The sequence below is a fragment of the Sardina pilchardus genome, chromosome 7 (assembly GCF_963854185.1).
Source record: "Sardina pilchardus chromosome 7, fSarPil1.1, whole genome shotgun sequence".
Classification (NCBI taxonomy): domain Eukaryota; kingdom Metazoa; phylum Chordata; class Actinopteri; order Clupeiformes; family Clupeidae; genus Sardina; species Sardina pilchardus.
The window spans coordinates 2,498,235-2,509,293 of NC_085000.1; the positions used below are offsets into that span (position 1 = coordinate 2,498,235).

Genomic DNA, 11,059 nt, shown 5'->3' on the forward strand with positions numbered 1-11,059 from the left:
ATATTTCTGGTGTATGGCTGTTGACACTAGCTGCCAGAAGACTAGTGTTAAACATCCATTTTTTCCTCTACAATGGCTTTTTTTTTTTACACCATCATGTAAGATTTAACTCTGATCTTTTTTTTATTAACACCCCATGATTGACAATTCCAATTGGGGTAACAGAAGCAGATTACCAAGGTTTGACAAATGATCATGTTTGATCTTGCCCAGTATTATTCATAAGTACCCAACTATACAGTGGTGCATCAAAACACAACACGACATCAGGACACTCTTTGACGCTACTGTCAGTAAGTGTCAGCACCACCCTGTGTGTGTTTTAGCATTAGCCAAGTGGCTAGCCTCGATCTACTGTATATAACACCCCCTTTTACTTTTCCTCCTGTCTCCTACAGGGTCGGAGGCCCAAAGCCCTGGTTTGATACGGTGGCTACAAGCCACAGCAAGGGCCGGCGGGAGGCTCGGAGGGCAGTAGAGAAGCCCGTCTATGAGTCACACTGTGGTCTCGTACTCCATCAGTTCCTTGGGCATGCCCAGGCAGCGGTACTGGATCCGGGGTGTGACTGGCGCGGCACTCTCCAGCACCAGGATGGTCTTGCGCAGCCGGCGGTCGATGAAGTGGGCGTCCCAGGCCGGGTAGCGTTTCCTGGGCAGGTCGATGCGGATCACCGGCCCCTCTGTCCTGGGCGTGAGGCGCGGGGCCGGGGTGCGGGTGGCGCCCGGTGCCGGCCGCACCTGGAACACGTCCCCCCCGCCGCCGCCACCGCCCTGGCCCTCCCCTCCGCCCTGGCCCTGGTCCCCACCTTTAGTCCTCTGCAGGGTCCTGGGCGGGCTGCTCACCAGGTCCGGCGGCGGCCCGGAGGCGGGCGACGCCACCACGCTGGGCTCCAGCGGCGCCACCGACGCGTCCTCCACCATGCAGCAGCCCAGCACGCCGCCCGTCACGGCCCCGTCCGGGTGCAGCAGGCAGTAGTAGACGAACATGAAGAAGCTGCCCAGCGCGTAGCTGCAGGCCACCACGCACACCACCACCACGGCGTAGAAGTCCGAGGTGCGCGGCCCGCGGTACAGGAACCAGGCGGCGGTCAGCGCCACGTTCTCGGCCAGCACGATGAGGCTGTAGAGCACCAGGCGGCAGCGCGTGGGACCCTCGCGCACGCTGAACCAGCAGAACACGTAGATGATGCCCACCATCATGTTGTAGATGATCTCCTCCCACTTGGACATGCAGAAGTCGGTCTCGCCCTGGATGATCCAGAAGGTCATGGCGCACCAGTGGGCCACGATGAAGATGCCGAAGTAGAGCTGGAAGATGGAGGCGAAGAGGGCGAAGGCCATGGTGCGCGCGCCCACCGTGAAGAGGTGCCAGAGCATCTGCACCACCGCCGCCTTGTAGCTCATGGGCAGCTTGTCGTCGCGGGAGTCGCGCAGGGCCTTCTGGTAGGAGGCCATCATCCAGGACAGAGAGATCAGGGACGCAGAGGCAGAGAGGCCTGGGAACAGAAAAGAGAACATTGTCAATCCATGAATTAGCAAGAGACGTGTAGCGTTCGAATACATGAGACACTGAAAAGGCAGAATCTGTGACAAGTAAAACTCTTTTCATCTTTAACATGACAGGATATGATTTCTAAATAGGTGATAGGGATTGATTTATATATAATCTAATATAAGTATACTGTATATAGTATATAAGTTATATATATGTACAGTATATATATATATATATATACAGTATATATGATAATGTCAATCGTGACTCCCTTGTGTGGTTTATTGAAAATTCCATGTTAGTTTCATGTGGAAAGCGATATCAAGACTCAAATATGTAAATGACAGGGGAAAAGGTACAAGAAATTCATATCAAATTCATGCATGAACAGAGATCAAATCACACCGATGACTTCAAAGCCTTAAAAGTAAAATGGAGAGGGAGAGACAGCCTCGCCTGACACTGCAGGAAGGGCTGAGACCGAGTGCTCTCCAGAGTTTAGCGAAACTGTCATGAATATTTGATCAGCTTCCTGTCTGACTATTATACGGTTCCTCCATCTGGCCAGTGAGACCAGATTAAAGACCCCTCTTCCAAATAACATTTCTCAGTCACGACATTAGTCAGCGCTTGATTCCCCTCCAGGTCGCTCAAAGAGCAAGCCATTGTTATTGGAACCGCAGAATGGGACCGAGGTCTATTACAGGAACCACAACCTGTCATAGTTTATGGGCGCAGGGGTCAGAACATGGGGGGAGGGGCAAATGAGAAACAAAAAATGGTACTGTAAAAGACCAGAGTCGAGGCACCGGAGCAGTGACCCTCGCACTGTCAATTACAGGGCAGGCCAGATAGATCAGTGAGATCAGAGTAAATTAGATGGCTTTTTGGAGTCATGGCCTGTTGGCCACTTCCTTAATTAGATTCTGAGGTCTGCTGTCACTGTAGATAAGACACAGTAATGTCCCCTCTCCCTCTATAATGGGCCTGAGAGACCGCTACACTGAAGCAACATTTAAAATGGCTACCAACTGAAATACACTCCCACCATAGCGTCTGAGAATTAAAACATAAAACAAGATCGTAACAACCTGACAGAACATTGGTGTTTTACATCCTTTGGGCAGAATTGATGGAGACATTTCCATGTGTGGCGTTGAATAAAATTCATGCATACAGGAGATGAGAATAAAATTCAGTTTTGCTTTATAGCAAATTCCACACCAGTCTTATCAGGCCCATGTTTCTCAGTATATCACCTGCGAGGAAACATTCAAATTCAGTTCTCTTAGTTTTGGTTTATGAGAGAGAGGTGAGAGAGAAAAAGAGAGAGAGAGAGAGAGAGAGATTGATAGGATAGTATAATCATTTTGGCTGCAAATTTGGTCTGTAACCAGACATCCAGATACACCCACTAATAAAATGTTTCCTGTTTAGTTAACCTGCAGGTATTCAGTGAGGTAAACAACAAAGGAATCATACAGGAATCACAGAGTATCTGCAAATAATGGATGCTACACAACACACACACACACACACACACACACACACACACACACACACACACACACACACACACACACACACACACACACACATACCGAGAGAGAGAGAGAGAGAGAGAGAGAGAGAGAGAGAGAGAGAGAGAGAATAGATATACTGTATGCAGTATACTGCATTTTAAGGTATTCTGGCCACAGAACTCGGGATGTGATCGTCATCATCACTGTAATGGAATAAATCTAAGGCCCAGCAGAGATCTTTCGAATGTGGCCACTGGCCAGCATGTGAATAAAACTGTAAATGATTCCTAGGAGTGCCCTGACTCCAGTGGAAACAGCACCACTCGAGAGTCACACTGCACAATGCAGGATTCTTCTCCTCACAGTTCTTAAGCTGATCATAGACAGGGCAAACTTTCTGAGCAATGTTGTATGTTGTTGTAGTGTTGTTGGAATGTTTTCCCTTTCCACCATTAGTAGGCAAATTGGCATGACCATCTAGTCAAAACCGGTTCTGTGATCACAGAGGTGACCTATCAGGGCGTGTCCTCAGGCTCCAAGTGCTTCTGTGTTTGAGGCTGGCAATGCATTTCATCTTGTTAATTGGAAAAAATACATGTAAATTCCTGGTAATGTGTTATTGCGGATGACATTAAAGGTGAACTATGCAAGGTTTTTTTTAGCATAATTTGCCTTAACTAATCAGCTTTTGAGTCATTAGAATGGTTATTTGACTTATTTTAGGTTTATTGATGGCTGTCTCACTTCCCCCTAGCGCCTCTGAGCGGAAAAACCATGCATGCAAGTTTTGTGCCACCGGGACGGTGGCACTGATAGAGGAAGTCTCCTCATGTTCTAGGCAGACTCACCGATTGAGGAGTGTTGTAAAATATACACGCTAAAGCTGTAGGGGAAGCTCTGCAGAGAAATCTGCAAGCGTAAAACCGAGCGAAAAAGAAAAGCAAAAGCGAAACCGGTGATGAAATCGCCAAACCTGCATAGTTTCCCTTTAAGCCATATCTGACACTGTTTTTCTTATTTATGTCAAGCAAGAAATAAAAACAAAAACACCTTATTGTTTGGATCTGTGTAAAGATTAAAGATTACAGCTACCAAGTTGTGAACTCATTTCTGTCTATCCGAACAGAGCAGGTATCTTTGATAGTCAAGGTCTCAATTTGCCAAGTAGATATCGCAGTCACAGAGTCTCATTGATCGTAAACAATGTGAGCAATGCAGATATGCCACTTCAGTAGTCAGTAATACTGGCCTCACAAAAACCTAAATAATCAATAACATTTCGCTTGTGTGGAACACAGTGCTTAGAGTTATTGTTTAATTATCCCCTCTTTTTCCCATGTTACTCTTCTTAACCTTGCAAAAAGCTGTGGTTGTCAAAGAACATATGCTATGCATCATGCATGGTGATGAGAATATATGTTCATTCATTAAAAAAGTAATGAAAACCCTTAAAAGCATGATTTTCTCCTGATTTTAATGTTTCTCTGTTCTCCAAGGTCTTCCCGTCCGCCTGTAGTCAGTCCCTGAATAATCCCAAGGCAGTAATATCTACAAATGCTGAGTGCCATAATCATTAGTTTCCAGCTTGCACTGTGTAATTAGGGGTCTAATTCGCAGTTAGACTGCAAATGAACCACTGTGTCTGCCCAACACAAGGGGGAAAATGCTCAAGTCCAAGCTCTTCATTAGTGAGGACTACTAAGCAGGGATGTGTTATAACATTGACGCCACAGGAGCACCATGCAGATCAAAGGGCGTGAACTGGGAGACCTGCTGCAAGGCAGGGAGGTCGGCATTTTCTGATCCGAATACGGGAGAAAGGAATTAGAACAGGCAAAACTAGGCACACTAACAAGTCCGACACTATAATTACTCCACAGGAACAACCACTCTACACATTCTCGGTGTAATTCAATGTCGACCCAGATAATGACCTTGCTAGTTTTTTGTAAGGGTGGTTGTTAAGTCAATATGAGACAAAATAATGTCAAATTTATTGAAATACAAGTCCAAGTCCGAGTGCCTCAGAAATGTGAGACATGAAAAATCATGTGCAATTTGGTATAATATCTATCACTGTGTTATAATACAAAGACAATGTACTAGCATATGATTCCAATAGTCAGGCACTTCCATGTTCAGTTTGTGTAATATAATCATAATACACAGCTGTAGTTGTTGTTGGCTGTTGTGTATTCTGGTGTTATGGTGTGTTTGGTGTTTTTGGATGTATGTTTTTGGTGGTTGTGTTGTGGTGTTTTGGTTGTTGTGTTTTGGTGTTTTTGGTGGTTGTGATGTTGTGTTTTGGTGTTTTTGTCTGTTGTGTTTTGGTGTTTTGGTCTCACCCTGCAGGGGCAGGACCTGGTTGGCTTGGACCATGATGCAGAGCTGCAGTACCAGCTGGGGGGCGCTCTTGAGGAAGATCTCCAGCAGCCGCAGCATACTGATGTCGGCGCTCTCGAACATCAGGCGCCAGTAGTAGTGGCGCCGCTCATGGTCCCCGCGCCAGCGGCTTTGCACGCCCAGGTACAGTGCGTGGACGTACCTGAGGAAGAGAGAACGAGAGGGGGGACAGAGGAGTCAGTGGGAGAGTCGAGAGAGGTGCAGAGGATTCAGTGGGGAGTTGAAAGAGGTGCAGAGGATTCAGTGGGGAGTTGAAAGAGGTGCAGAGGAGGATTCAGTGGGAAGGGAGAGAGTCAAGGGAGGTGCAGAGGAGTCGGTGGGGGAGTCGAGGGAGATGCAGAGAAGTCGGTGGGGGAGTTGAAGGAGGTGCAGAAGAGTCAGTGGGAAGTGGGAGAGTCAAGGGAGGTGCAGAGGAGTCAGCAGGAGAGTCGAAGGAGATGCAGAGGATTCAGCGGGGATTGGGAGAGTCAAAGGAGGTGCAGAGGAGTCGAGGGAGGTGAGGAGCTGGTGGAGGAGTCGGTGGGGGAGTCGAGGGAGGTGCAGAGGAGTCGGTGGGGGAGTCGAGGGAGGTGCAGAGTCGAGGGAGGTAAGGTGTAATGTGACCAGTTCAAGGTTTTCAGAATACTTAAACTCTGAGCCTGAGCCAGAGGATGTAACCTTGAAACTATAAAACTTTGGTCATTAGAATTTCATTAGCTCTTCTGCTGCTACTGCATCTGCAGGGCTCAGAGGTTATGACTGCGGTAACCTGAATATATTCACCTCTAACACAAGAACAGATTTGAAAATGAGAGGAAGGAACATAAGATACATATGGTAGACTAATGGCGGGTGTAATGAGAAAGCATGTATAATAGTGTTACTATAATGAGCATACCTGCTATGAATGACATTCTCAGGCGTACAGGTATCGGGTTGGGCCCAAGTTTGAGTCAGTGTCAAGTGGATATGACTAGGTTGAAGGATGCTTGGCTGATAAACATGGTAAAGACAGTATGAACTAAATGAGCTCAGTTGTTCTCTTCCACATCTAAGGAGTACAAAAACTGCTGTCACAGTACACTTAACTAATCTGAAAACACTGCATGTACTTCCTAACTAAATGTAAAGCAGGCAAGGACACATTAAAACCGCTAGTGCTGTCTCAAGACTCCCCAAGACTTCCCAGAGGGCATCCTCTCGTAACACATCTAACAACCCAACACAGCTAGCAGGCACTTATCATGCATCTCTCTCCTCCTTCTACATCCTCCCGCTTCCTTCTAACTCACCTCAAGCACGTCCTTCAACCACACTTCAACTAATACTTACATTTCTTCACTCTCATCTTCTGGTAGTACCCTAATATATATTGATGCCTAAAATCTCCTTTGCAATGTGTAGCTTGAATGTCATTCCTCATTTTCTATGTCACTTTGGATAAAAGCATCTGCTGGATGAATAAATGAATAGATGAACCGATGTACAAATGGAAAACACTAGTGCGCGCGGACCTTAGCGAAAAAGCGGTGCGCGTTTCAGCTGGCCTCCTCTAAATATTCTGGCGTGGTTTCAGGTCAGAGCGTGCCGCTCTCTCTGAGGGACTGCCACAGTGACCACCTGGGATAAATGGTACAGCGCTCCCTGGCGCGGCGCCAGCTGACTTGAGCATGATCCAAGCTGCCATGTAGGCTTTGCGCTCCTCTGTTCAGCCCGCAGCTCAGAGACCTGTCCCACAGCATCAGGGCTCTTGTTAGATTAGTACAACTACTACCTGACCACCAGCACTGACACAGACACTGCAGAGGCACAAAGCCACAGCCACCACAGGGAAATGGTACTAAATGGAAATACACTTAAATGGTACTAAATGTACGATCAAGAACAATAACCTGTGCATTAAGCTGAGCTCAGTGTTTTGTGCATTTACACATGTCCCAATCTTTTTTGGCTCATGAGCACATAGAATTCTATATATTTATGATATACATGTCAAACATATGTGTGTGTGTGTGTGTGTGTGTGTGTGTGTGTGTGTGTGTGTGTGTGTGCGTGCGCGCGCTTTTCCCAGAAGAATATTTGAAAAAGTGAGACATCTACATAGTCTATGTCATTTCAGCATTGTATTAGCAAAATGTATTGCATGTGCTTTATAATTTACACACGTCTGCCCACAGAGCGGCTATTCATTGCTCTGCATTGTATAGATTCTTCCACACCACACTTCACTCTACTGTCTTTTCTGAAAAAGGAGAGAAGTCATCTCTCTCTCCTCTTCACAGAAGACAAGTTGACAGCAGATTATTGAGGGATCTCGAGGAGAGATTGACAGTATTATTCACACCGGACGAGGATTTTGAAAAATGTTCTCTTTCTCTCGCTGCCTGTCTTTCAGTCTGCCATTTTCTCTAACACTGCGTCACTGTCAGTATGTGCCTTCCTTCCCTCAGAATCTTGAGGACTGACACACACACACACACACACACACACAGGCATACATCAAATTGTGACTCTCTCTCTCTCTCTCTCTCTCTCTCTCTCTCTCTCTCACACACACACACACACACACACACACACACACACACACACACAACCATACACACACACTCACTCGGCGAGGAAAAATCAACAGCACAAAAAAACAAAAAAGGAACCCAAACTGAAGAGGGTGAGCTGCCAGAGTGAACACTCTGTTCATGACTAAAGGGCACTAATTTCCCTTTTTGTTTTTCAGCACGGAAATGACTCAACAGGAACAAAAGAGGAATTCCACCAACACTTTTATTCCAATGAGCCCTCAGGCTGGCAACTAACACCAAAAGCAAAGTGAATAGCCCGTGACTTGTAAACAGCAGGAGTGGGATTCGATGTAAATATGCTTTTTTGAATAGCCTAATTGCTGAATTACTTTCACAGAGAAACAAGTCAAAGCAGTTTGGGGTGTCAGACAATGTTGTGGAGTGTGCTGTATCTCTCTCTCTCTCTCTCTCTCTCTCTCACTTTCAAATTAAGAAGTTGAAACTCTGTTGAGACGGTCCAGCAGACACGTATAAAGACAATACTTGTCTCTATCAAACCTGCCAATAAAAAGACCAAACAGTCGTTGAAGGTCTTTCATATAACCAGAAAAAAAGAATTGTTTCCATGGAGATGTATGCTGTTCTGACCTCTGTAGTCTATTTGTGTGTGTGTGTGTGTGTGTGTGTGTGTGTGTGTGTGTGTGTGTGTGTGTGTGTGTGTGTGTGTGTGTGTGTGTGTGTGTGTGTGTGTGTGTGTATGTCTGTGAAGGAAATAAAATAAAAAAAAACCCAGACAGCACTCTGACATGCATCCTCCTCGGATGAAAGTCTTGGCATGCCTCCAGATGAGATCTTTTCCACTTCTGTGTGGGAAATTGGCTGAATGGTTTGTCAAATAGCATTGATTCTATTTGGCTTGTGCCTTGCAATGCGCCAGGCTCACAAGCCCAACTCTATCACCATTCATCTTTGGATTGAATGGTGTCAATAGTCACCAGACCAATCGCCTAGAGGGTCCTATGAAACAGACCAATAAGAGCACAATAAGAGACCAATAAGAGCACAAAAACGCTTCAGGCCAAAACGTTGTTTTAAGAAATTACTGGTATCGGGAAAAAGTCTCCTTCAGTTCATCTACGACTGCATAAACACAAACCACAATACAAGTGATCACATGCACTCAGATAAGTCAGTAATAATCCCCTTGTTTTTAACCACAATGAGCCCATTTCACAAGATGCCGCCACTGTGTAAGCCAACTTCCCTTGGAACAGCACTGTCCACGGGAAAGAAAGAAACAGGAAGGCCAATTACCCTACCAATAGGCTATATGCACGGAAGGCTGTTCAAGAGCTCATTTGTTTTCAGTGGAGCCAGGTGTGTTTGAATGTGCCGCTATTGTTAATGCAATTAGTGTCTGCACGGACCCGCTTGGTTGCTGCACCCGAGCCCTGGAGATAAGGCTCTGGTTGCACCTAGTGAATGTGAAATGTGTGTAAAAGGATTTTTGCGTACTGTATGTTAAAACTGTTACTATTGGGGAAACCATATCCTCAGTGCTGGAGAGAACATGTAAGGAGCAAAACATAACAGAAGATGCCGTTACAACACAGCTAAACAAATGAGCTCCTGCACAGCCGTCCGTGCATATCACCTATCAAGGTATCATTAACATCAACAGGGCCGGACACCTGGACAGTGTAAAATGGGCTACTGACCGTTACAGTCAGCATGGTGCTGAATGACAATGTGAAAATACTTGGAACGAGATCGGAGAGATGGGGGTAGACACAAGGACAAACCTATTTGTTTGGTTTTTTTAGGGGGAGAGAGTTAAGGTGTGTTTAGAGTGAGTGAAGGTGTGTTTAGAGTGAGTGAAGGGTGAGTGAGCAAAGGGCGCACAAGCACGAAGGGCAACAACAACAGTGAGAGGGGGTGAATGAGAAAGAAGGAAGGAGAGAGAGAAAAAATAAGAGAAAGAGAGAGAATTGACAGAAAGAGAGAGATAAAACAAGAGAAATAGAGAGAGAGAGAGAGAGAGCGATAGAGAGAGAGGAAGAGAGCCTGCGATCAATGTTTCCCATCATCAGCTCTGCGCGATAACATCATGCTGTCACTCACCCAGCTGGAGGTGTAGCCCCTGCAGGGAGACCCTGTGCCTGCCTTTCAGCCTTACAGCCTACCTGCCAAGTGGGAGGGTGACTGAAGGAGGTGGGTGGTGGATGAAATCACCACAGTGTATCTGTCATCTCACATGCACACACACACACACACACACACACACACACACACACACTCAACTACTAACTCTGTACACGCAATCTCACACACATACACACACACATGCACTCACACAAGCGCACACACATACATACGCACACACACACACACACACACACACACAGACACACATGCACTCGCACAAGCGCACACACACACACTCACTCACACTAGTCTTGTTACCAACATATCTGCTTTCTCATGTGTCTCATGTGTGACTCATTCATACACACACAAGTACACACATACAGTATATGGAAATATAAGGACACATGTGCATAGCAAGCACACTGGAGAGAGAGAGGGAGAGAGAAGAGAGAGAGAGACAGAGAGAGATGATAAAGCAGGAGAAACGCAGATACAGTAAATCCTCCCCAGAGCTTTTTGTCTTACTGTAATTTTTGTATTTCATTCTTGGCGACAGCTGCTAAACCACTGGGCCATTCCACTCCTCCCACGGCTGCCCACACCCACACCCACACCAGGCTTAAACTGCAGCATCCACGGGGGACTCGCCGCTTTCAATGGCTCCACTTTATCACTCTCCAGCAGCCAAGAAGCCCGCCAGCTCTCCTCTCCTCTCCTCTCCACATCACCCACCACTGCAGGCAGGCAGGAACCACAGCTATTCATACCAACCATCACTCTCTCTCACACACACGCGTGTGCATGCACACACACATGCACGCACACACACACACACACACACACACGGGCACGTACGCACACACACACACACACACACACACTCACACACACACACACACACACATATGCGCACACACACACTCACACACACGCACGCACACACACATATATGCACACACACACACACACACACTAATTCATACATAAATGTT

At 46.5% G+C, this 11,059-nt stretch overlaps 1 protein-coding gene across 1 annotated transcript in view; it reads right to left on the reverse strand.

Annotated features, from left to right (window-relative positions):
- Positions 1 to 234: 234 nt before the first annotated feature.
- The window catches only part of xkr7a (XK related 7a), a 16,446-nt gene continuing 5,621 nt past the window's right edge, over positions 235 to 11,059 (reverse strand). The window contains exons 2-3 of the mRNA XM_062542088.1: positions 5,364 to 5,563; positions 235 to 1,496 (exon numbers count right to left, since the gene is read on the reverse strand). Of these exons, the coding sequence (XP_062398072.1) occupies positions 496 to 1,496; positions 5,364 to 5,563 (1,201 nt within the window). The 3' untranslated portion in view covers positions 235 to 495. The remainder of the gene's footprint in view (positions 1,497 to 5,363; positions 5,564 to 11,059) is intronic.